The sequence below is a fragment of the Merops nubicus genome, unplaced genomic scaffold (genome assembly GCF_000691845.1).
Source record: "Merops nubicus isolate BGI_N331 unplaced genomic scaffold, ASM69184v1 scaffold35333, whole genome shotgun sequence".
NCBI classification, from domain to species: domain Eukaryota; kingdom Metazoa; phylum Chordata; class Aves; order Coraciiformes; family Meropidae; genus Merops; species Merops nubicus.
This window is the reverse complement of record NW_008600225.1, coordinates 10,941-37,761: the sequence shown is the minus strand read 5'-3', so window position 1 is coordinate 37,761 and position 26,821 is coordinate 10,941. Positions and strand designations below refer to the sequence as shown.

The following is a 26,821-nucleotide window of genomic DNA, read 5'->3' as shown; positions in this document are numbered from 1 at the left end:
TCCATAAAGCTCTAGCTCCTTTCCCAGGCAGATCAGTGGCCAAAGCAAGCACAGTCACACCTCTAGCTCACCTCCTCAGCAAAGCCAGCAGCAGACTGGCAGCTGGCAGCAAAAGACAAAGAGCATGGTGGGACAAAATCAGTGCTGGGCATCAAGGAAGCTGGGCTGCAGAGGCAATGCAGCCAGGCTTGCTGCCATGACTGGCAAATGAATAACTAGCCTGTACTGGCTGAAAAGACTCCAAACCAGCATCCAGGTGCTGAGCTTTGTAGTTTAAAAATGCACCTGGAAAAAAACAGGAAAAAAAAAAAAAGAGAAAGACAAAAGGATTGAAACGAGAGGCCAAGGGAAAAGGCTACTTGTTTTTTCAAGAGAAGAATGATTTCCAAAGAGTAGGTGGAAAACAAGCCACTTTGGGGGAAAAAAAAAAAATAATGAAAAAAAAAAAAAAAACCTAAAACACTCCATGGGCAAATCTATACATGCAACTTAAACTTGTAGACCCTGCTATGCCCTAGAGAGCAGCAGTTTTACTCTGACTGGAGTCTTCCTGGGGTGCTGGATGGAGCAGTGTAGAGGGAAGGCAGTCAGCATGTCACTGCGTGGACTGTTTGGCAATCTGTGTGGAGCTCGAAGTTGCCAGTCACTGTTGACTTTGGATTCAATGCCCACAGGGCCCTCCCTCCCATGTCTCCAAGACATATGCAAGTTCAGATATAAGTTACTATACTCAAGGGCATCAGCAACTGAGCTGGAGTGAGAGTAGTTCCTCCTTGGCTTCCTCCACACCCAAGCTCAAAGCAGGTGACCACAGAGGTCCCTTCAGGCATTAAATCTGTTTATATGATTCTTCTCAATCCACAACTCGCAGCTTCATCAACTCCCTGGCACGTCTTAAAAGTCACACACACAAGGTCTAATTTCAGTTGAAATTGTATTTCCTCTTAATTGTTCTATCCTATATCCTAGAGCTAAATGCCTAGTTTCACATTCTACCCAGATTGCTGGAAACCCTAGAAAGAAATATAGCAGTTAAGAAATTTTGTTCTATAGGCAATTTCTTTCTCACCAGTCCCGGGCTCTGGCTTTTGCTGGTGTACATTACAAAGATCCTCTCTCCCTCCTGCAAGCTAGGATGACTGTCAGGGTGGCTCAGCTGTGTTGCCCAGCACAGGAAGAAACACGTTTCCTCATATAACTCTCTTTGTAAATCATCTTAATACAGAAAGGACTTGAACTTCTGACATTCTCCTCCACTGCATTAAACCCAGCTCATACCTTGGATTTTTCTCCCTGTTGTACCTGCGTCTTTGTCCTATTTGCCAAAGCTCCAGCCAAAGTTTAAAAATTAAAATAAAAGGAAAGCCTCAAAAGAATGGAAGAGGGAGCTGTTAAGTTAGCTAGTTGATAGACACAGCTCAGTGGCAGCTAGATTGCACTGCGCTGCTTAAGCTATCCCAGATCAGTGAGATTGAAACGAACAATGTTCCTTAATATGATGACACTTAAAGAGGAGATCCTGAGAGTGGAAAGTGGACCTCCCACTGGGTAAGGAATCAAGAAAGTTGCCTGGCAATTCCAGTAATGTTTGCTACAGGAGAGTCAAACCAAAGGTAGGCATAGTTTACTGCTTCCTACGGGAACCTGGAAAGCAAAACAGAAAGAAAAACACCTGTAAGGATAGATCCTGGTGAAGAAAACACTACCTGCGGTCATCTTTTACTTGCCCTGCCCTTTTGGATGTCCCTATGACTTCCAGGGTATTGGCAAAGTCAAATGCCACAATGGAAACTGTATGTTAAGATTTCTGAAGTGAAAGGAAGGACAGGTCTGCAAGACAGGCAGACATCTGCACTGCTTCTAGGCACCTTGCACTGCTTCTATGCCACCTTGCATAGTCTCTAGTACTAAAGAAAAGTGAACGAGCACTGGGCTTACAGGCACTGTAAAGTGCCAAAAACTCTCTAGCTCATTTGATAAAGAGACAATGCAGAAGTTTTCCAAACTTTCAGTTTTGGGAAGTGTCCACATTTAAGTCACAATCAGCAGAGCTGGAAGAAACCTGAGTGACTGAGTCGAACTCTGGCTGCCCCTTTCTTCCCCCAGAGACTCTACAGGTAACTCAGAGAATAGGTATTTGGCTTTAAAACTCTGAGGGGGCGACCTTAACCACACTGCTCTTCTGCCAAGTGATTTCAGGAAACGAGCCAACAAAGCAGTGTTGAGATGCTGCAGGAACAAAACAAGCCTGGCCTCAGGACAAGCTTCTGTCTGATCATCCCAGCCAGCTTCCAGACAGGTGATACTGTGAGGTTTTGCCTTGTATTGGATTGTTTGATACTAGTGAGACACCTAAAATCCATCATGTCATCGTCTTTATGTTATTTCTCCTTCATGTACTGCCTGGATTTACAGTCATTCATCATTAAGAGATTACAGAAGACAAGCAAAGGGCAGTTTGACAAAACCAAGGCAAATATCTTTTTAGTCTCTCAGCCTACAGCGTGCTCAGCAAGTACAACTCGAGCACTGCTTGGCATCACCTGCCTGCTGGGGCACATCCACTCCGCCTCACTGTTAGCATCTCTTTCAAACATCCAGACCTGCAGGCTGAGGAAAACAGCCCACACTAGCCTCAGTGCTGGGGCAACCATGGGCTTGCTCCTACCTTTAGGAGAATGCTCAGGTCTGGGGAGCTGGCGCAAGGGGCTGGGCTGGCTTGTGTAATACCGAGAACGTTCAAAGTCATCGAGGTGAGGCTGTGACCTGCCAAACAGTGAAAAAAAAAAAAATCAAGTTTTGGGAAAAAACCTCCAAGGCATAACAGCATGGCAAAAGCAACGTCTCAGATGACTGCTCTGTCCCTATCAGTTTTATGCAAACTGCGTCTGGCCCAGACTTTCCACCTGCACACCAGATCCTCCAAGCACAGCCCATTACTGGTTCTGTGGTGAGAAATGCAGAATATTTACTATTTCTCATGGACCACTTTCATTTAACTTGTTTCAAGCTGTCAGGAAATAAAGAATTTCCACTTTGAGGTTTGATGAAAACATGACTCAAAGTGAAAGAGAAACATTTTAAAGTGTTCATTGCTTGCCCACTTTTAATCCCAGACCCTCAGTCTCCTTGCACACACAATAAACTGCACAACGTGTTATTTCTTTTGCAATTCAACAAGAATTTCTAGGCTTATATCAAGATTGGCAATCAAAGCCACTGGGGTGACTTCCAGGGTGCAGTTGCTCATCAGAAGTGCTAGGCCAAGGTACTGAGTGATTCAGAAGGGCTACAGAACATTCCCATCAGCTCTGGGATGAGGCACTCCAAAGCACTAAGTATTTGCTCACAGAGGGGTGTCCACACACAGCAGCAGGAGCAGTGCACAGGGCTCAACTGGGGAGCAGGGACCCAAGGGAGCAGCTGTGCAAATGCATCATGATTAGTCCTTCCTGCCCAGAGATGACATTTGGTTTCACATCCCCAGAAGGTCTTTAACCCTCTCATTGTTTCTCTGTCATGTAAAAAATGTCACTGCACAAGCTCATCGATCTCTGTCAGTGCCAGGCAGGGAGAAGATGCAGACAAGCACCACGAGCACAGCGAGTGACACACGTCACCAAGCACCTCACCAGCCCCGTGCCCTCCATCTCTTTTCAGTGCTAAAACCTCTGCTGGCCACCAAGCCCCTTGAGGGTGGGTCAGGCTGGTTGCCCCACAACTCTGTCATAGGGCTGAGCTTCTGTGCAGCTTCCTGACTGCATTTCCCCATTTTTCCCAGCCAGTCTGAACTCACCTTGAAGACCTGTTGCCTCTGTGTCGATGACTTTCAGGCCCTTCTTTTGACCTTGAGCGCGTGGACTCGCTCGCATCGTGCTGATGGGAAGAAGGGAAAGCAGCTCACCTGTGTGCCTTGCAAGAGGCCAGCCAGTGCTCTGAGGCTGCCACAGCTCCACGCACTCCTTCCGTGCTCAGATTCTGCACAGCACTAACTACAGCCAGCCATGGGCAAACAGCAGCACCAGGACTAGTTTCCAGTAAATGAAACTCAGCCTTGCTGAGACAAACTCTAATTTTGCTCTAAATACAAGCCAGCACTGGGGGACCCACCCCAAAGCTGGGGTCAAACACTGCGGTCAGTGTGTGATGACTGTGCACATGGCTGGGCTGAGCACAAGGGACCAGCTGCAGGCAGGTTGCTCCTGCAACCACTTAAACACAGTAAGGAAGCTGAAAACATCAGAGCTACCTTCAACTGGCCCCAAAATTAACACAACGCCCCCTTTAGCACCTTACCAGCAAAGACCATGAAATCTGTTTCCCACCAACTTCCACATCAGCTAGGCTAACCTCTGCAGTATTACTCATACAAAAACCTAGGCTGGAGTCACTCAATCCTTTCATCACAGAGCCAGGTCTATTATGAAGCTGAGTGACAACTGGAGTAGCTGCACTGCCTTAGACCTGCAGTGCACAAGCAGAACCAATTACTGCTTTTACTGCTGCCAGCTGGGATTTCATCAGAGGGAAGGTCCTGCACCAGGAGGGCTGACAGTGCTTGAGGGAGGCTACAAGGCACTGGGACATTCAGTGCCAACCTCTAAGGCTAGGGCTCACCTTTCTTGAGGCTGAACTCAAAGAGTAATCTAGAAGGTGGCTCCAAAAGGCTTGGGAACCAGCTGAGTAACAGGTGGCAAGACTCTCTGGATGCATGAATTTGGATTGTTTCTTTTGCTCTCACCACACACACCCTCACCTCCCTCTGTAAATGGGAATAACACTATAGCACTTCATTTGTGACACCTCCTGAAGCTTGACATACCTTCCAGTCTTGATCATGCCTCCTCTTTTCAAGGGAAGACTTTTCTCTCTCCTTCCCTTTCTTGAAAGCCTTTTTCTCCTCAGCCATCAAGAGTCGGGCAATTTCCTAGAAGGGAAGATACAGAGAGTGTGTCAGACTTACTGCTCTTGGGGGTGTGAGTTATTTCAACCCTTTCCTATGGGCAGCTGCTGAACAGGAAGGGTGCAAAGCCAGGATTTCACCCATCTGTGATTAGAAATGAATTGACAGAGCAGAATTAAGACTATGTGCAGTATGCCTAGTGGATCTTTGATTTGCCAGAACTGCATGTGCAGAGCCATTCTGCCCTTCATACCTTTTCCTTCAGTGCAGAGGGGTGTTTGTGTTTGATGTGTGTGCATGTTCACCTCACAGCATCTGATAGCCTCCCCTGGGACTCAGTTACAAGAGATGCTCTTACAGACATGAACTTACTTCCTCTGCCATGGCTGCAACAGGCAATGCAACACTCTGCTTGACCAGCCTGACCATATACATGAAAACCAGCAAGGAGCAAACCCCACTGGAGCCCTGACCTTCCACTACAAGGGGGGGAACAAAAACTACAGGGTCAGAGGGGACAAGGGGGGGTTTAGCAATTTCCACAAGTAAAGGAATGCTACAAACATTTTACTTGTTGCTCACCTCATCTTGGGCTACTTGAGCTGCCTTCTGATCTGCCTCATTACCCTGAAAAAAAAAAAAAAAAAAAACCAACACAAAAACCAAAGAAACAGTAGATAAAAAAAAAAAACAAACCTGGGGACAAAAGGATAGTCCCTCTAAATTATCCATACCCACTAATCTACTGGGCAGGGCAAGTAGTTTCCCACACAAATAGGCTACATCCTCTCCAAATATTCTTTGCTAGCTCAACACTCACCTCACAACCTGACACCAAACTGTCATTTCAGCTTTTCAGCTGAGTTTTGCCCTCATCTACCTGCCAGGCCCTACCACAATGCATTGCCCACCCTGCAACCTTCTACTTACCAGGAGCTCTTCCTCCTGCAGCTTCCGAGCCATCTCTGCATCAGACAACTCCTGTTCCCTTCGGGGTGCATCATACATGGCTTGCTGTGTCCCCCTCAACCTGGCGCCTACAGAATTGTGAGAGGAAACAATCAACTCACCCATTTCCCAAATGCTTTGGTAAGGAAATATCCATCATCTCCTCAAAAGCCCCCTGCAAAAGCCCCACTCGAGGGGAGCAGAGACCATGGCAATGTACCTGCCAGCCAGCTGGTATTAGAGTACTTTTGCCCAAGGTGCAGCACGCACCTTAGGGAGGCCTCTCTGTACATACAGAAATATCTGGTACACCATGACAAAAGCAACCATGTGGCAGAAGAGGCCATGTTCCTTGAAGCAGTCTCTGCCAACACAGTGATGCTAGCAAAGGAATCTAGTTCATCCCCACACTCTGCATTGATACAGATACACTGGCAAAACTGGGCAGCAGAGAGCAGCCCAACATCTGTCATGAGCATGGCAGAGTCTGCAAACCAGCCTCTGGAGCAGCACGGGCTGCAAAAGCTGCCTGGGACTCACATGAGGTTTCTGACAATTTCTTTCAGGGGCTGATCCATGAATTTTATAATTCACAGTGAGAAAACAGCCACGTAAGCACTTTTGAAGTTTATACAAGGTTCAGTTCCGGCTTTGAGTATAAAGTTTTGTTTATGTGTTTTTTAAAGTTAAAACATCTTCAAGTGATTTGAAGTGTTGCATTCTAAGAGTCTCTCCATAGTTTATTTGTACCAGGCCATCAAAGGAGTCTCACTGTATTCCTGTTATAAAATGCATGACTTCACTCAATGAATGCCTTCTCCTTCCATCTGCACTCTGAACCGTATTGTTCAGACATCTCAGACATCTAAATGAGCTTTCTGCTTTATGTCTGAAGCACACAAATACTCTAGATATCCACCTGTCTCCCTTCCATCCCAAACTCAGAAAATACATTTCAGGCTTCCAGCTAATATAATTTGTGCTTTTATTATAACTGCACAAATCGCATCATAAATGCACAAATGTTACATCTCACTGGGTCACCTATCAGTTTTCTTCTCATCAAGTAAGACCAAAGGGGAAAAACAGAAGTAACCAACTGACCTCAAAAAAGTTTTCTGTGCATCTCTGGATAAACTACCACCATACCACACCCAGCATCCTGAAGACTTCAAACTTCAGAGGGCAAGAGACCTCACATACCAACTCTGAATGAAACTGTGGAATAGGAAACCACCTCTTCTTCAGGTATTAAAGGAAGTGTGTGGGGGCTTTTCTGCTTTTTGTTTGAGTCAACTGATCAACAACCTTAAACAGCTAACACCCCTCTTAAAAATGATCTTAGCATAAAAAGAGAAAACTTCAGCTCTGGCATGTTACAGTTAAATGTATGACCTGGTCTTCCCCTGCACAGTGTGAGCAATCCAAGCTGTGAAGAGCTGCAGTCCCAGGCCAGCACAGAAACTGGAAAAAAAGCACCAGCCTGGTGACAGTTAAGTTATTCAGAGCATTTCCAAGGCCAAGGTAAACAGTTTTACCATGCTGGAATGAGCAACAGCATGGCCAGCGGGCTCACATACACCATTGCCTCTATGAAGAATAAAAGTAAGCTTCCAGGAATTGTTTGCTGGCCAGCCCGAGGCTGAACTTTACACACTGATCAGTGCCAGGCTTCATATGTTCAGAAGACAACAATAAATGTTATTTCCACATCACATCTGCCTGCATTCCAGGTTGCACAAGGCCCACCATGACCACCGGCCACAGGAAGAGGATGTGAGCTTCTGGCTATTTTGACTCAATATGATGGGATACTGAGTCACACTTGGACCCACATTGTATCAGAACAAATCATGACTTACTGATTATATGAAGACCTAATAAACACCTTCCACTTCCCCAAAGAGAACTTGCACATGATGAAGCATAGCTTTCCCAGCATCTCCAGAGACATACATTATCACAACCACCTTACACAAGTGAAGACAACTTAGATGGCTTAAAGCACAAGTTTCCCATGCTGAAACACATAGATCCATGTCTCTAAACTTCTGCTTTCACTAAGACAGGTCACCCCCACTCCCAGTGTGGTTTTGAAAACAGAAAGATGGATCTGGAGCTTAAAAGCCCACCAGTCCACAAGTATTATGGAATAGCAAGAAGTACAAGGCCACACATTTCTTAGAAAAATCTGCTCATAGAGAATTTGACAAGAACCCCATCTGACAAATATTGCTCAGCCAGACACATAGTGCCACTGCTGAACTTGCCTGCAGTGAATTGATTGCATTGCCCACAGGGCTTTCAATAGGGATTGGATGGAAACTGCTGGCTTGTTAGCACTCAAGCAAACTGTCCTCACTTACAGCCCAGCAACCCAAATCAACTAAACAAGATCTGATTGTAACACTTGCTCTTTGGGGTGTGGGCTTTTTTTTTTTTTTTTCTTCTTCTCTCTTCTGTTTTGTTTTTTTGTTGTTCAGGTGGAGCACAGCTTATCGTGAAGATAAAAGTTTTTGGGGTTAATGCTGTTTTTTTTTGTTGTTATTTCTTAGCACATTAGATACTGAGAACACCATTTCCAACAATATTATCTTATTCATCCTCTCCAATGCCATGGGACATGTCAGGAAATAAACAGAGCAGGAATATTAATGGATAAGAAGAATCTCACTAAAAAAGGAAGAAACCCAGGCAGGATTCACCATGGACACTTTGCAGTGTATTGGAGACAAGCACCTTCAAAGGAACAACATAGATTTTGGACACTGGGATGGGGGATGCAAAGATCCATCCTCACATGTATGTGCACCCTCCCCATCACTTGGTTACCTGAGTCTCGCTGGCAGTCTCCAGCCTTTCCCTGGGTCACAGTGTGTAGGGAGGGGGGAGGCCTCCTGAGTCCTGCCCTCCTGCAGTCTCTCTCCTCATCCCTCCTGTGACTGTCTCTAGGTTCAGAGTCATGGAGCTTCTCATCATGCACCATCCTGTGTGGTGAATGACCCTGATGACGAGATTTGTGCTTTTCAGGGCGCAGCGGGCGGCTGCCGCCCTGATGCCAGGTATCCTGCTCAGCCTCCAGTTCCACCTCAAGAAGAGGAAGGTGCTTTTCTTTGTTGTGCTTGGTTGGCTTTCTCCTGCGCCACGCCTGGTCTGCAAGTCTGTGCTCTGACTCCAGGTCAAGACTGAGAGGTCTCAAAGCCTTCTCCTTGGCAGCTGCTCGCCTCTCCCACAGCTCCCAGCTGTTGCTGTGGTCGCTGAGCTCAGCCTCTCTTTCCAGGTCGAGGCTAGGAGGTCTCCTGGACCTCCCCTGGCTGGGCGATTTCCACATCTGCTGATGGCCATTGCTGGTCTCCCTTGGTTGAGGAGACCCCCGCCAACGGCCTGAGTGGGACGGTCCGTGCTGGGAGTCGCCGTCGGGCAAAGGTGAGGGCACCTCTCGCTGCTCTCTCCGCCGGCACCCGCGCCCGTCACCACCGTGTGACCTGTGGCCCTCAGGCACCTGCTCTCTGGGGACACTCCTGGGGTGCTCTGGGCGGCGAGGGGGACAAACAGGAAGCGGGTTAGTGCCAGGGGGTTTAGCGGCGGGTACTGGTGGCACGCGGGCGAGGGAGCTGGACGCAGGGCGAAGCTGGAGGTGCAGGCAAAGCACGGCAGGATCAGCCCAGAGAATGGGGATGTAATGCTTGCAGGATGTCACAGGGGATGGGGGGAAATGACAGCCTGGCTAGCAGCAGGGCAGCAGAGGAGGCAACAGAGCTGGAGCAAAAAGCGCAGGTCCAGCCCAAAAGCGTGTCTGAGCACCTCCTAAAACAACAACAAGCCAAGATGGAGATGAAGGACTTTTAATGATGTTACTGGGGCTGAAAACCAGAGAGAACAGCTCATCTCCTGGCGACAATCAGGATACTGCTGCAGGATACTGAAACCAGCAAAGGCTTCCAAAGGTAGGCACAAGATGAAGGTAAGGCTGAGAGGCAATGGCAAGGGTGTAAGGTCAGGAGAGGCCAAGCAGAGAGTCTAGCTCTCCTGGTTTATGAGCACCAGTGCCTTGACCAGGCTTCAGGCACAAGGTTTTTCATTGGAAAAAGCAGCCTCACCTAACAGGAAGAAGACTCACGAAGTAGAAGAGAAAGAGCAAAGGGGGATGGGATTTTTAAAATAAACAAAAGGACAAGAAGATGGATAGCTGCAGCATCCAAACATCTCCCACCACAGACTGTCAACGTCTCTCCAGCAGACCCAGAAGTTTCAAAGCCTGCACTTACTCATTGCCTGAATAGAAGTTTAGCTCCATGGAAAGCACTACAGAAATTTAAGGGCAGGATAAGAGTTTGCAAAACTCAGGCTGCTGACCTCAGCAGTGTAGCTGGAAAAGCCACTTACTCAGCAGCTTGGTGGGGTTGTTTCCTCTGTGCTTTCCAGAAAGCAGGTGGAAATTTTCTTTACTTTTAGATTCAGTAATAAAACTCACACAGCTCTGAGGATGTAACAGTTTGCCTGTACACAAAGTGCTGATCAAGTTATTTTCCAATCAGCTTATTTGCTAAGAAAAATCATTGCACTGAGTGAACTGTTATTTTATCTTCAGCAGCTTTTCAGAATGAAAGTATTTCTAAAAAAAAAAAAAAAAAAAAAAAAATTCCTTGAAGTAGAGGCTGATTAAACAGAACTGTAGGAAAAAAAAAAAAAAAAAAATTCAGCACCATAAGACTTTCCTTCTCTGCTGCTGCTAAGTCTTTTTTTGTAGTATCTAAAAATATTTAAAATAGGTTTCACTGCACATGAACTGTATTCTGTTTTAATAAATAGCTCTGCCTTCCTTACAATCATCTGGACTTCGAGAAAAAAACACCCAAATGAAAAACACTACATCAAAACTGAATGTTCCCTTCAGTCGCTCTATTCAGAAAAACTTCCCGAGCCAGTAAAAATACAGCCCAGAGAAAAAATATCTTGAAAACAAATCTGTGTGATTTTTATCCAGAATAGATATATTTTTTAAAAAAATCCAAGAACAGTAAGAGTAACCACAGCAGTTCCTGTTAACTGCTTTTCTTTTCAGTTTTAAGTAATTCATAACTTACAGGAAAAAAAAATCTCAGATAAAACTAAGTGACTTACTGAACAATGGGGACCAGAGCCTGAAAGCAAGAGTCAGTTTTTGAAAAATACCAACGAGGGTCTAAAGTGAATTCAATGTTGTCATTAAGGAAAGTCAATCAACAGAGCAGCAGAGAGCAGATCCGGAAGGAGCAAAGCGTGGCACTGCACTGCTGGGGAAGGGTGGCAGCAGGTAATGAAGCCATGCCAGACAGCCTGAGCAGCACATTTGCTTTTGGGGTATCTCAGGGTGATTAGCTCCTCAGCAAGCACTGGTTCCTGTGGCACCTTCTGCAGGGGCCGTGTAAACACTCTTCAGGTCCCGGTGTTACTCTCTCAAGCAGCAAGTGACTGAGCAAATGCAGGAATGTTTTTCATGGCATAGACACTTCTGGAAGGAACTCTGCCTTTTTTCATGTTTATTTTTCCACTTTAAGAGCTCAGACTGCTTTGCAGCAATAGCCCTAAATCCACATTCCTCTTGGATGTGGATAAATTTTTATTCACTCTCAAGACAGACTAAAATCCAAACAAAGCAAGGGCTTTTTTTTGGTTGAAGTTCACAAGTAATGAGGATGATGTGAACTGAGGATGCTGAAGCGTAATCAAATGGTGCCCAAGTATTTAAGAGCTTCTGGATCAATGGACTAGACCCAGACATCAAAATCCACTCCAGTCCTTTCTAGTTTTTTAAAGGAGTGCAGATCAAGAGCGGCACCACTATGAATAGTCAGGCACAACTCCTTCTACCTCACCCTCGAGACTAAAGATTACTGCAGGAAGAAAAATAATACCCACAAGATATCCTGCTCTTCAAATTCACACCAGTCTCAGTTCAGAGAGTCACAGGCTTTTATCAGCTGATTTCTGCTACAAAAAACCCATCCTGTCCTACCATCTCTGCATGGCAATACTATTACTTATATATTGTATTTTTTTCAGGGATTTCCTCTATCTAATTCTGAAAACTCAAGTGTAGGTTGGCTGTAAGACTCCAAGATCAAAGTCTTTCCAGGCTCTGTACACATAGCAGAACTTGTGGTAATGGAGTTTCCACTTGGTTACTGTTTTGCACTTTGTGCTTTGTGTTTTCTTCACCATCCTTGAACTCCTTTCCCAATTGAAACTCAAATATTCTGTGTAAGTTCAAATAAAAGACATTTAAAACTGCCAATGGCATTGATGTTAAGACGAGAAATTAAGAGGTTTGATCTTCATCTTCATAATTTGTTAACCAAAAACAGCCAGTCTCTTCCCCAATGCATTTTTTCTTGAAGGAACACAAGAACCACCACCAGTGCACAGCAAAGCCATCCCCAGATTGCTCCAACATTAAACACACCCTGATTCTCTCCTCCCAATTTAAAGATGGTCTGTAGTCAATCATAAAAGCCAACCAAGAGAAAGCAATACAGCACTGTGGATCATCTCTACCACAACACACAATCCCAGATGATCAGAGCAGAGACATTCCATGGAGATCACCTTGTTATTCAGTAAGTCATTCAAAGCAGTTGTGTTAATTTTAATGCTTGGATACATACCTGCAAGTAATTATTTCTGAAAGGCTGTTCCATGAACCAGCATTTATTCTTTTAAGCATGTAGCTGTGCCAGCATTGCAGATGAGCACATGGAACTGTTCCTCTTCAAATGCAAGAGTGGAACTGCATCTGCACTTGTAGTGTTACACAAGTAACTGGCTTCTCAGCATCACCAGCTACTTTTTCTTTCCTGTCTTTTAATCCCTTTTAAACATGCATGCATGGGTGTGCTTGCACATACACACACCACACACTGTATCCCTGTCCTTTATGCAAATATCATCAAGTATTTCCTGATTCTAGAATAAAGTCTGATCCTGACCCTAAAAACAGATGCAATGCTGAATGCAAACCTGTAGGACAAGGGAAATCTCCTAAAGAGAGTTGCCAGATCACCTGCTTCATCTGTACTGCCAGGATTCTTTACCTAGCAGGAACATACCTCCATTTTCTGCATAATAGTTATCTTCATAGACTGCATGTCCCTGGGATTCTGGGTAGTGCTTCTTGTGCTTTTTTTCTTCCTGCAGCTGTAGGAGACGGGCAATGTCCTGAAGAGATGAAAGAAAATACACATTACCTTTCCCTCCTAAAAAGTATTTTCAAATTCTTTTATCCAATTTCTTTATTCAATTCTAAAACTCCTGATAAGTTTAATTTTTCAGACATGGCAATGATGTGGTTACTCTCAAAATTCAAACCCTGGGCTCAATGGGACTTACAACTGTAAGTGACTGACACAAGGGACCATCTCAGCAAGCAGTACCCAACCTCACCCGTGCCCTAGGGTTGGAAGCTTAACAGTGGGCCGACTTGCAGGCTTCTGCTCCACCTGCACACAAGTCTGCATGCACAAAGCAAGGCAGCAGAGACTCCATGTGCAAGCTCAGGCTTTCAGCCAGGACTAGGAACCAAAACAGGCACCCATGAGTGTTCTGGACTTGTCCCCCAGACTCCACCAGGGAAAGAAAAAGACAGGAGCCAAAGACTGTCTCCAACTGACATCCATCTAACTGGAAGGAGTTCCCAGAGCAAAGTCCTGAACTCACTCCAAACTAGCTGTAATTTACAGGGACTGTAGGATGCCAGGCAGAGAAATACATCAATCTGACAGAGAGAGACTGAAGGAAAAGAAAATCGAAAGGGACATTAAGAGAAGCAGACTAGGCACAAGGCAGGAGGAGCACTGGCGGGACTGCAGCTGTTTATCTTCTGTCACAGTTTTGGTAGATATGCCATCAAAGAGAATAGCACTCCATTTTCCTAATTGGTTTTCCTTCTAGATGACTAATGGATCAACAAGGCCTAGCAATAGCAAACAGCTCCCTAGAGCTTGCTCATTTGGGGCCCAGAAGCTTGTGAGTCACTGGAGCTAGGCTGAAGCTAGGAAGAGAAGCTGGAAGATACCAGCAGGACCATGAATGTTATGCATTTAAGCAGGGCATTGGATGTTATTCATTTAAGCCTCCCTAATCCTCAGGAACTTTACATGCATGGCTCTACAAAGCGTACACTGCAGGCAGGAAAGGCATCCCTGAAATGCAAACTAAGAGCCAACACCTTCCAGAGCAAAGCTAGCACTGGAGGACATTGGAAGGCTGTTCAAGTACAAACTATTATTTCAGGATTCCGATGAGATCTGCTCAGCAACCAGCTTTGTGGAGGACCTGGGGTTGCCACAGCCTCTTTACCAAGGGCAACAACAAATCCTTCCCCTGACAAGGCTACCCTCTTCTAGCAAGTACAGTAAGTCTATAAATATATGGGCTTAAGCACATTAGCTCCAGGACTGAGACAGCTCAGGACTTGCAAATCCACACACACCATTTCTCACAAACGGGACTTGTAAGCAGGTAGGCTTAGTGCTTCATTTAAAGTCCCTGCACAGCAGCCTGGATCTGCCTGAAACAGCACTGGTATAACACTGCCAGCCACTGTTGATACCAGAGAGCTATCATATATATAGATATAGATATAGATATGTGTATATATATCTGTCAGGCAGCTACTACACCCTCCTGTGTGACAAATACAAGACTAGGCTGGCACACGTAGTAATACACATACCTGTAGGACATTCTGTCTAGATCCTGTGTTGAGGGCTACAGAAGAGGCTGATGTTTATCACTCTGCCAGCTGACACACATCTCAGGCACTGCACAGCCTCACTCCCATTGCTCAAGCTCTGCATCAGCACAGGAGCCCATGCAAAAGAACTAACACTCGGGGAGACCCTTGGAAAGGAAGCAGGATCAATTCAAGCTCTCCAGAAGTCCTGTGGCAAGGATGGGTGGCAGTGCTACAACCTGGTACCCAGATGCTGAGTATGTTACTCTATCCACAGCTACAGTTCAGCCATGCTGAAGATGGACAGTTGGGCTGAGTGTCCTGCCAAAGTCTTTGCACCAAAGACCAAGAGGTTAAGACGCAGGATTCTCCCAAAAGCAGTACTGTCATCTTGCATTTAAGGAAGCAGGTCTCAAACTGTATCAACAATTACACTCTCCTAGACCAGGGCAATGAGCATCTCAACAAGACCCACTCGTTATCTGCCCTCTTCATTAGCAAGGCCACTGGCATCAACAACCCTTGTGACCCTTGAGCATGAGGACTATAACTATATCTTATTCCTGTAACAAGACTCTCTGAAACCCATGTGCATATTGAGATGTGTGAGGTCTGGGACTGACACCATGCAAGCCGGCTCCTGTGGCTAATGACCAAGAAATGCCAGCACTGAAAGGGCTGCTACAAATAGCCCTGCCATCCGTGCAGCTTTAAAGGTTACCTCGTCGTTCTCCTCCTGCTTGCGGCGCTGCTCCGCCTCGAACACCAGCTTCCCCTGGATTTCCTGAGCGATCTCGCAGTCCTGGCGTTCTCTGCAAGGCAAGGAGACAAGGATTACAGGCAGCTGAAGTCACAGGTGTCAGTCAGCCTGCAGAAAAGGATGAAAGAGCTAAAGAACCACATAATTTACACCAAGGAATTATTACTCAGTATTAAGTGGAGAGACTATGAATCTTCCCTAGGGACCTGGACTCCTTGTACTTGCTGCTGGCCAAAAACAGAAAACAGGTCCCAAAACACTCACAATCGGAGTCCAGAGCAAGAAAAAACAGACTCAAAGGCAGTCTGCTAAGAAAGGAGGTAGGTCCCATGGGATAGGGCAGGCCGTAGCAGTGCACAGGGGTCTCTGCAAACAGTCTAATTATGCTGAGGGGGTTTTGCACAAAATGCCAGAGGTGTTCAGGAATACAGTTAATGCTGGCACTTCTGAAAAGTGGTTGTGAAGTGAAAGCCAAGAAGGAGAAAGTGCAGATATGCTGATAGCACAACACAGTATGTAGGCTAAGCACAGGCTGGAGGTGGCAGCTCATTAATGAACAAGGAATGCCTCCAAGGTGGGATGAGACAAAAGCAGAACCCAGTGCCAAGAGGCAGGAGAGTGATATGTGCCAAAACAGGGGGCAAGGGAACAATTATCCATTGCAGATGCAGAAGCAACACAATATTGCATTAACCTGGGACAGAAGAGATACCAGAGTAGCTGAGACATGAAGTGACAGTTTAGTCTGTGCAGGCTGTATTTCAGGGGCGTCATACAGAAAGCATTTACAAGAATTGAGCCATGGGCTCTGATGCCCAGCAAACAGGCTGGAACGATGGTCAGGGGTTCCTTAGGGCAACCCAGAGACAGGCTGGTGGACTTGAGAAGAAAGATTGAGAGCTCTCTCAGCACTGTTGAAATTGAGCCAAAGACTAGCTCCAAACAGGTCAGAAAAATCAATCTAAGCTATCTCTGCAATTAAGACTACTGAAAGGCAAGGCACAGAAGGAGATGAGAACTGGAACAGCAACAGGCATAGCTTGCCTTATTAGAATACACTGACAACGACAGATAGGTGACAAGAGGACTACCAAGAGGAAATTACAGAAGTCAAGCAAATATTTCAAGAGAATCAGGTTCAACTATGTCAAAGTTGTGCTGCGTGGGCTGGAGCAACTAATTCTAGGCTTGAGCAAGGATCAGGGCATAAAAGACTTGCAAAATTGGAAGCCAAGGACTGAAAGAGAGTCTAGGACACAAACGTAGGAAATTAAACTGGTAAGTACAGACAAGCACTTTCAATAGCAAACAGAAAAGTGTCATGGCTGGAGCAGTCTAGTGGCACCAAAGAGCCTTCTCTCATTCTTCACTTGCTATAAAGAAGTAGAAAGACTAGATATGTGGCTTAGGGTGGGGAACAAGAAGAGGATTTAGAGGACAAAGGTGATCAAAAAACAACTAATCTGTCACAGGGAAGGAAAAGAAACATACAGCAGGAGGAAAAAGAAGCTTCTTTATTTCTGTCAACTGCTCCTTGGAAGCAGACTAGCAATTTGGTACTGCACACTATTTATAACCTCTTCCCCAAATACACAAGAACCCCAAGTCAGCGTCACAACATCACATTTCCTTCCCTTTCCCAGAGCACCACACTCACAAACACTTGTGCACATCCATAAACTGATACACCTACAGACACCCCGGAAGGCACTGGGGAATTCCAGTGTTCGTAGGGCTGGAGTTATCACCAGGTCCAACACCTTCAGACATAAGTTTCTTGCACTCAGGTAATAAACCCTGGCATTTTGTTTGTGTGCCTCTGTGCGTTTCACTTTACTCCAGGGACAGACTTGTTCAAAGGCAGACAAGTTCACACAGCAGCAAAGCCAGTTCTTGAATCTGCCGTATAAAAAGGGACCTTGGCAAACCTGGCACCAGCAGGGACCTACAGTCCCCAGCAAAACAATAGCTAAGCATGATGCAATTCCTGGGGAGCAGGCTGTCAAAGGGCTTAAGATAGCAGACCCCTTATGACCCCTGTCTCAGAGGACATGAATCCAGGTAGAAAATAAGTCAGAAAGGTCAGCTATATCAAGGCGTCACACGTCTCCAGTTCCCCCATCACCTGTGAACAGTGCTAAGGTGCCAAGTTTATCAGCTAAATGCTTAACTTGCTAAATGCTTCAAATATATTTTATTGCAGACAAACAGGCGACAGAAAAAGCTAATCATCTTTCAGAGCCAGCAACAAGGTCATTGCCTCTCCATTTGCAGCAAAGAACACTACAAGTAATGCACGAGTAGAATAATTTTATTTTCTTCCTCCTTATGACATGCCTCGTGGAATACGCCAGATCACTCTCTAAGAATCACTGAAGAGCAACAGAAGATTAGATTTTGGATTTTATTGCTCAGTGGTAGTTAAATACTGAGACTTGATTAGTTATCAGCATAAGCTGATCTAACATAAGTGTTTTAACTTGTCTGAACATAAGAAAAGAGGTTGAAGAATTTTGACAGCTCCTTTTGTCCTTCAGTTTTAGTGTGATTTAAGTGCACATCGGTCCCTAGAAATCAGCCAGAGCAACATAAACACCACCACCCCTGAACATCACATCCATGTGTCCTTCATTCCTGGGCAGCCAGGAATGTCTCAGGGAAAAGGGAAACTTTTTTTTCCTCACATTGATGTAACGGGATCAGAAAGCTCCCACTCACTTGGGCTGTCACAACTAATTGTTGCCAGACGAGGAGAGGGCTAAAAAAGTTTTAAGGGAACCATTCAAAGAATTGTTCACATTTAGTGTAACAGAACCATCACAATACTGGGAGCAAAACAAGGAAAGAACGTATTTTCACAGTATTTCCAACAGTTATTTTAGCAGCCTTGCTACTCTGCTTGGCAGTGTGCAGGCTGCTCAGCTAGGTGTGAGAGATGCTTTTAAAGAAACAGGAAAATAAGGTTTGATGCTTCCATGAATTCTTAAAAAGAGAATAAGAGTTATTTCTATGTGTTCAGTTTTTTCACAAAGTCTCTGAGAGAATCTGAGATTTCAAAGACAGAAAAAAACCCATAAACTTGAAGAGTTTTTTTTACATTCCTTTTTCCTAAAGGCCACCCAGCTCTACCCCTTAACTCCCCCCGTCACCTTGAATTGTCAAACTATCCCAGACCATACAGAAATCAACAACAGTGAAGATTGTTTTGTTGCCGGAACATGCTGATCTTGCACTAGGAGGAGACAGTGGGAATGTACAATGAATTAAGGAAGAAAAAGATCCAATTACAAAAGGATACCTCCGAATTTTTTTTTTTTTTTTTTTTTTTTTTTTTTTTTTTTTACTATTTTTGCAGAAGAGCTCATGCTTGCAGGACCAGAACTGCTGCTGACTCAACATTTTGCATCAGCAGTTCTCCTGTAACTTGGCTCACAAAGTTTGTAAATCCCATTTTACAGAGTCCTACAACAAGAAAACTGCTTGCAGTTCCCAGCAAGCAACAAAAAGGAATCATCTGCCATACCAAATTGATTTTTATGTTGTCATTTACACGCTTACATCTCTAATTGGTAATGAAGATGAAACTATTGAAAGAAAGCACAAACTTGAGAGACACACATGTATCCACCCAGTGCTGCCAAGTATGCTGGGAACATTGACGACAGGGGCTGATCTGTCACGCCCCAGCTTCAAAGCTTTAATGAGAAGCTCCTTTGAAGCCAGCCTTAAATCTCACACATCTGCAAGACAGAGCTCTTCTGCTCTGTCACTGTCTCTGCCAGATGAGCCACCCAGGGTCTGCAATCCACCAGCAACAGTACCTGGTGGGTGGCATCACAGAGCAGGACACAGGCCAGGAGGCAGCACAGGGAGATGCATCCTGCCTTACAGACCCTGTGTCAACATGCTTCAGTGTCAACTCTGGATTGCAAAGTACAGTTCATTCTGCCCTGCACTGTCGTGCTGTATTCTATACTATCTCTATAGCATAAAAGCCATGGCACACAAAGCCAAATCACAGGCCACAGGGTTAGTTCTGGTGTGTGGGACCTGAGCAAACTGGAGCACTCACTGAACATCTTCCCACAGCTGCTGCACAAGTCTGTGACTGCAAGAGAAGGCCTGTCCCCCAACACCCATCTCCACCAACTGACTCTAGGGCAGCAGCTCCTCATCCCAAGTCACTTCACACATCTGTGAGCACAAGTAGAGGCTTTCAGCTGCTCAGTGCAGCCGGACAACGAAAACCACTGCACCCAGCTCCTCAAAAGCACTCATCAAGCACAATGCAAACAGGCCAATATCTGCAATTTCCACAAGACAGAATTCCCTGTAACACACTGTATTTCTGCGGCGCAGTTTCTTCTTTCTCAGACTTTAGCCAGGGACAAGTTCAAATCAATGCAAGTGGCCAAGTTGCCCCACTTTGCCAAGAGGCAGCAGAACAGGAAGGCTCCTTCCCATGGTCAGGCAACAGAATCTATGTCAGGATGGGCCCCTGTTCACCTACTCCCAACCCTGTTCTCATTACTGTGTCAAAGCCTAGTATCAATATTTTTACAGCAGCAGATAGCCAAAAGAAAAAGGAAACAAAAGCAAAAGTCTGATCAACCCAAACCCCACGTACTATTAATCGACTCAAATCAAAGGAGCTGACTTCAGTGCTCTGACCAAATGGGACTAGCATTTCAATAGCTCCATCCCAAACTTACAAGTCTTTTTGGTGTTTTTGAGCACGTGCTTTCAGATCCTCTTCTTTCTGCAGTTGCTTGGCCACCCGCAAGTCATGTTGTACCAGACGATTACGCTGAACGTTCGTTGCCAAGTGATGCTCAACTGGAAATAAGCACAGACAAGAACCCCCAAATCAGCCTGCAGAACTTCACTGTGTGAACAAGACAAAGCAAGTGAGAGGGAGATTCCAGGACAGAAATGAAGACTGTTCTTGGTAGGGAAATATCTTGTAATGTCTCTAAAGGTGGGGAAGTCCTGAACTGAAATTACAGTAGCAGCTTAAGATTACCTCGCTTCAGCACCGAGGGTGCTGTAGATGTGTGTCTGATACAAAAAAAGAAACAACACAAAGATCTGTGTATCTTAATCACATCCAAGTTTTTTAGGATTTGAATTCCATTTTCTGGCTATGGAAAACTATCCTAGATTAATAAAGTGGACAGGGAAGGAACCACCAGAGCCCAGCGAGGATGGGTTGAACCTAACACCTCTGATGGATGCTTCCCTAATTTGTTCTCAAGAACATCTAGAGGAGGAAACTCCTTTCCCTCTCCACATAATCAGTTCCAGAATCTCAGTAACTTTATATTTAGCAACAGAGCAACTGAACACTACAAGTGAGTCCTTTACCATACATGGAGTCTGCCTGCAAGAAAAGATGGCTACATGAGCTGCAGCTGAGAGCCATTTTAATTCAATGGTCTCGGGTTCCAGTATCAAGGGCACCACTTCAGCACAAGCTGCACGCTTGGTAAAGTAGCTGGAATGGTCTTAGCACCTACCACAGGGAGATACCAATGGTCTTGGCACTGAGTAAAGCGCATTAGAGGCCACCACACCTGAAACTAGAACACAAATGTACCCAAAGTAACAGACAAGCATGTAAGAAAAAATAAAATTAAAAATCACCAGTCACTTTGACACTCTTGGCCTTATTTTTCCTCCTTTTCAAACCCTTGTAGTGTACAGCTGCCTTAGTCCAAAATATCTCCTTTCAAAAGGCAGACACTAGCAATTCTGAAATAAGTAAATAAACAGACATCTTCTGGTTGCACCTCAGGTCAGCCTATAAAACTGCAAGCTTCCAAAACTGCTAGTCATTTCTAAAAACCTTGCACAGCAACAGAGCCTCAAGTTCACTCCTACACGCAACTTTATCATAAACAGCATGAACAAACTCAACTCTAAAGGAGAGCACAAAATTGAAACATGAAACGCAACTGTCTCTAGGGTACAATGTGAGCTGGGGCAGAACACAGTTGTGTTACAGGAGAATGGAGATACTAACAATAATCAGGACTCCATCTAAAAGAATAAAAGTGATATAAAAGCAGGGAAGATTTTGCTTAGCAAAATCAAATAAAGCTGGGTATCTGTTGGGACAAATTTGCTCCAGTTTATTCCAAAGATTGTTACTACTTACTCTCTTGCTCCTGTAAGTTATGGGCCAAGGTATGATCCTCCAGAATAGCAAAGTCTCGACACACTGGGCAAGGAAACACAGAAGAGAGAATTAGTATCAGGAGTTAAAAAAATAAAATAAAGGCATCAAAAGAGCTATGTGGGCTGGGGGAGCATAGAAACACAGACTTCTGACACACTTTCTACCAGCCCAGTTTTGGACTTGTGGTTTGGGGTTTTTTTCCCCCTCCCCCTCCTGCACTTGTGGCTATTTTTGCATGCACTTACTTCTTCATCCCTGTTTGCATAAAAAGCTTTCTCCACTCTCCTCTCTATCTCCACTTTGGTTTAAAATCATAATTGGCCATGCCACCACAGAATGATGAGAGCTCGTGTACAAAGCCCTGTATTCCACCCAGATTCACAGCAATGCCCATGCTGACCAGGTTCAACTAAAACCAAGGGTCTGAGAGTAGTTTCCCCCTACAGAGGCACAGGCACACTGTCACCTCGGTGGAGCCGAGCAGACTGAGCTCCATGGCTTTTGCTGCAAGGCATTTCAACCAGCTTGGGAATCATTTTACAATTGTCTCTTGTAAACTTCATTGACTTTTGAAAAGGCAGATGATGGTTTAAGCCCAGGTATGAGATCAACCACACTGTTACTGGCAGGGATAAGCACAGCTTCTTAAAAAGATGCTGAAAACAGCCCAGACACAAGCTAAATGAGCAAAGGACGAGCTCCCTTTGGCACCAGTCTGAAAGTGAAAGCAGCAGATTTTTGCCAATGCCTATCACTTTCACACTTGAACTTTCAAAGGAATGCTCTACCCACACCATAGAAAAACAGCAGTGTTTATTTTTAACTTGCTATGATAGGCAGCAGGGCAACAAAGCACAAGTCACATACATATTGGGACAGGGACACACACACAGCACCTGGTTCATCCTTCTGGTAGCAGGTACACATCAGCTTCTCTGTGAACCAAGGACAAATTGTGACCTGTGCCCCCAAAGTGCAGGATTGGGCCCTGTTTGGCACACCTGCCATTCACAGGGCTCTCATCTGCTTCAAGGAGAGTTTAAGGCAGGAGCACTGAAAACTTTACACTAGAGTGATCTGTCACTTTTTTTTCCCCTCAATGTGACAAGCTGAGCAGCTTAATAGGACTCAAGAGGGGAATTAACTATTTGAAACATACAGCACAGAGAACTACAAGCTGCCTCCAAAGCTGCAGAGGAGGTACAAGCCACTGCCACTGTGCTCCACAGGTAAAACCTCTGGGGAAGACCGAGGTTTCTCTTTAGCAGAGCACAGTGACAGCCTAGAAGATAAAGTAAAAATAACCCCCAAGCCCCTGGAATGTACCAAAACTACAAGTGGAATTTATGAGAAGCCCATTTATGAAAGGGTTCAGAGAAGATAAAATATTTTCATCACCGCGAAGGGTGGAAAATACAAGGAAACGAGAAGGTAGCTGCAGCTTCCTGAGCCACAGCCCCACGAGCCTTCCTTCTTCTCAAACTCACACACATGCTCTGCTAGAGAAGCATCGAGATGCTCCTCTGTGCCCACTTATCTTCACAAAACATCTAGAAGAGTTTCTAGTTGTGTGTACCAAGAGGTCAGATAAATGATTACTCCTGTTATCGTATTCAACAGAATTTCTGGCTGAGTTTTTCTGAGAGTGTTACAGATGACAAAGGCTCCTAACAGCGAGAAGGAAGAAGGGAGCAACAAGCTGCTAGCAGAGTGGAGATGAGGACAAAGATTGAAGTTATATGAACCCATGGTGACTCACTTGAAGCATGTACAATTCTGGACGGTGCAATTAAGGTTTTGTTGTTGCTTTTTTTAATTGTAACTTCTTTTAAAAAAGGAAAGAGGATACAAAACACTAAACAGCACTGAAACACTTCAGTGAGCATTGGTGTATAAATAAAGAAACACTGCCTTCAGGCACAGCTCTGGAAAAGCCACAGCTGAGGCACAGGCTGCAGTGCTGCTCACAGGTGACATACCTATGGTGCTTGGTGGGCATAAGCACATTTTTATGGGAGTGGGCAAGGGGATCTCGCCCATAGAGACTATTTCTGTGGCCCCTAAAGCTACTTCAGCTTCCTATTGTGATAGTGGAACCACCACATTCTGCTTACAACACGCACTATCTGGCCTGCTGAAAGGGCACATCCAACTCGAGAGGTTTGAGCCCTAGTGTCAGTTCAGAGCCAGGCAAAGACACCTCAGTAGAGAGCCACAGTCTGCCTAAATCTAGGGCTGTGCTTTTATCCCTACATAGTCAAGAAGTATCACTTTCTCCAGACAACTGGAAAGAAAAAAGGGAATTTTATTTTTAACTGCAATAGATCTCTCAGGAGGTCCACTACACAGCTGCCTGAGCTACCAAGACAAGGTGGCCAACACAGGAGCAAGGATGAACGCTTCAGAGGTGCATTTTTTTTGCATGAAGATCATTGCTGTAAGGAATCTTTATGAACCTGCACCCCAGTCTTTCTCCACTCCACTCTGCAGGTCCAGACACTACTCTCATTCCCATGGTATTTGAGCTCTGCCTTGCTGATCACAGTGCTGATGGTGCTGGCAGACCTTTGTTCCATCCTCCCCAGAGAGGCACATGTGCAGAGGAGGACTTGAGTTTGTCTCACTCTATTCTGCTCACACCCAGACACATTTTTCCGTTTATTTTGGAAAAAACATGTTACCAGAAATATGTTTGGTGAACAGGCAAGAAAGTGGGAAGGCCAGAGAAAGACACTGCTGCTCCTGACAGCCTTGGACCAACCACCAAAAAAGTCATCTCCTCCAGTGAGCTTCATTCTTCCAACACAGCAATGACTGTTTAACCCTTTTGATTGACTGGCCACTAAATCTTTCTAAAGCAAGCATGGACTCAAAATAAAAAGGTTAAGTGCATATACTGTTGTGTTGTATAGATGGGCCTGCTTCTTCTAGCTCCTCCTCCGGAGATCTGCTCGAAGTAGTACATGGGTCTCCAAAATTGAACAAACAGGGGAAAACAAAGAAAAACTCCTCTGGTCCTCACTTCCTACAGGCCACAGCTGAAAGCTGCTGGATGCCAGAGACAAAAAGGGGACCAAGGTTTCTGTCTTGATTGTTTCGGCTCTTCAGGAAAGGTCTGCTCCAGTTGGAGCTCAGTGCCTGGGCCAGGGAGCACATACAGACCAGAGTACCACCACAAGCACTTCCCAGCCCAAATCAGCCTAGCTCAGATCCAGTGCCACCCCTCACACAACCACACAGCACCCAGACCTGAGGCTGTGCCCAGCCACCGCCTGCCCTGTCTAAGCACAGGCACAAAGCAAATGGGGACAGTGCCCCTGGATGAGCCACGGAGCTGCAGAGCCTAGACATGAATACAGGGGTTGGGTCTGTATGCTGGAAGCTCTCAAGTGTCTGGGCTCCACAGTGGACACCTTGCAGAGGAGGCTGGCAGGGCAGCAGCAAGCCTTGGGTTTGCTCACATGTTTGGATTTATTCGCGCACTGCTGAAGAAGCCACTTCGTTGCATACACACTCTTGTTAAGCTGTTCTTACAAACCCTTGAATGGGTGGCTCAAGCACACAGGCCTCACTGTGCTGCTGAAGCTGCTGGCAGGGCAGACAGCACAAGACCTTTTGTCACTGTCAGAAACTTGGCTGGGCTCACCACCTCCAACTCATCTGAGCACATCATTCCCAAGCTCCATCAGCCTGAGAACAACATGCTAAGGAAGATGAGAACATTCCATTACAAACACAACGAAGCACTCTCAGCCAGCCAGGTGGCAAGAGATGGGGACACCTGCAACTCCCTAACAAGTCTAGGGGCAATGGCAAGTGCAAAGCACTCCCACAAGACTAGACCCAGCCCTCATGGCACCGAGTCAAGCATGACTGCAGCAGCAAGCCAAGGCCAAGGGACCAACCCTCTGTCCTTGAAGACACACATCCAACAATGAGTCAACTACGAAATAATTGGAGATGTGGCCCAGTCAGGCATTGCCTGAAATGAAGCTTCATTGGTGCTAGTCCTCAGCCCCTGCCCAGCCCCAGCACACCCATTACCAGGCATTATGTGCACTGGATTTGTGCTGAGAAATAGGGTGACCCCAATGACAATGCAGAGAGTCACAATTCCTCCTCTCCAAGAGGCTTTCTATTTGAGGGGAAAGAAGTCTCTTGCCTTATTCCCTAACTGTATGCCTAAAAAAAAAAATGAGAGGTATGATTAATGCCAGCGTTCACTGCTGCAAATCAACTTGACTTCCCACCCCCAGGCCCTGGCCCTGAGCCATCAGACAGTCAGACAAGCAGCAGGGGTGCAATCAGAGCAGCTACAATTGGCAAGTCCAGTGAGGCATGAAGCATTAACAACAAGTTTACCATAGTCTGATTAAGCCAATCTGCCTTGGCGCAGCAGGGAGCAGGGCTGGGCTATGTGCTCCTGGCACAGCTGCCAGGGAAAGACATGCCTGCTCAGGTAATGCCAGCCGCTGCCACAGCCAGCAGAGGTGCCAGCCAGGGAGGACAAGGGCAGAAGCACGTCTGGAAGCATCATCCTTTGCAGCAGTGGTGGGCTGCAAAGTGCATGCAGCAGCATTAAAGACAGAGCTCGCTTGCTTGAGGGATCCTCAAGAGCCCCTCTGCAAGTCCCAAGCACATATCTTCCCCCCTGGTTTACACCCAAAACAGGCCTTTCTAAGTATCAGCTCATCTAAGGCTCTTGCAAGCATGGTCACAAGCCTGGCTTTTATGTCTAACACAAAAATGTCTCTAGGTGCAACAACTTGGCAAAATTTCCTTTTCTGCATTCTGACACTTGCCTCATTAGCTCTCTTCAGCATTACCTCAGCTCCATAGCTCAGCATTTCCTACACCAAACTGCTTCAAAGAAAGTGAGGTAACCACAACAGAGAAGTGATGGCAGCCTTAGATGTTGCTAGAGGTACTAAGGTGTGTGACAAAGAGGTAGGTAATGTCCAGGAACATGCAGTGTGAACATGAGGTCAAACGCATTTTTCAAGCAAGGCTTAGAGCAAAACACCTCCAGCCCCCTCTTCTGCCTAAAGTCTCAGACCATGTTTTGATATCCGCTGAAGGGCCCAAGGGCCCCCTTGGGTCACGTGGCCCATATGACATGCTCTGGGATACTAGCCAGTTCAATGACCCAGGGACCACACAGACATGCTCCAAGCATTTCCTTTTGGGTCCTAAAAACCATCTCTTGCTCCCCACCCCCTCCACTCCCAACATTTCCCATCAGCATCATGTGCTGGGTAATTCACAAAAACTAGAAGGTGTGAGTCATGCTTACTTCAGTGCAGCTGCAGTTTCTGAATC

The 26,821-nt window shown here is 45.7% G+C and overlaps 1 protein-coding gene across 1 annotated transcript; it reads right to left on the bottom strand.

Moving 5' to 3' along the window:
* Positions 1-1,624: 1,624 nt before the first annotated feature.
* Positions 1,625-21,575, bottom strand: CCDC50 (coiled-coil domain containing 50; the record flags this gene model as incomplete). Its single annotated transcript, XM_008937650.1, has 10 exons — positions 1,625-1,644; positions 2,669-2,766; positions 3,797-3,876; positions 4,823-4,927; positions 5,486-5,530; positions 5,834-5,940; positions 12,940-13,048; positions 15,286-15,376; positions 20,037-20,160; positions 21,482-21,575. Coding segments are annotated over 10 exons (873 nt in total), but the record flags the coding sequence as incomplete, so codon positions are not given.
* Between the last annotated feature and the right edge of the window lie 5,246 nt (positions 21,576-26,821).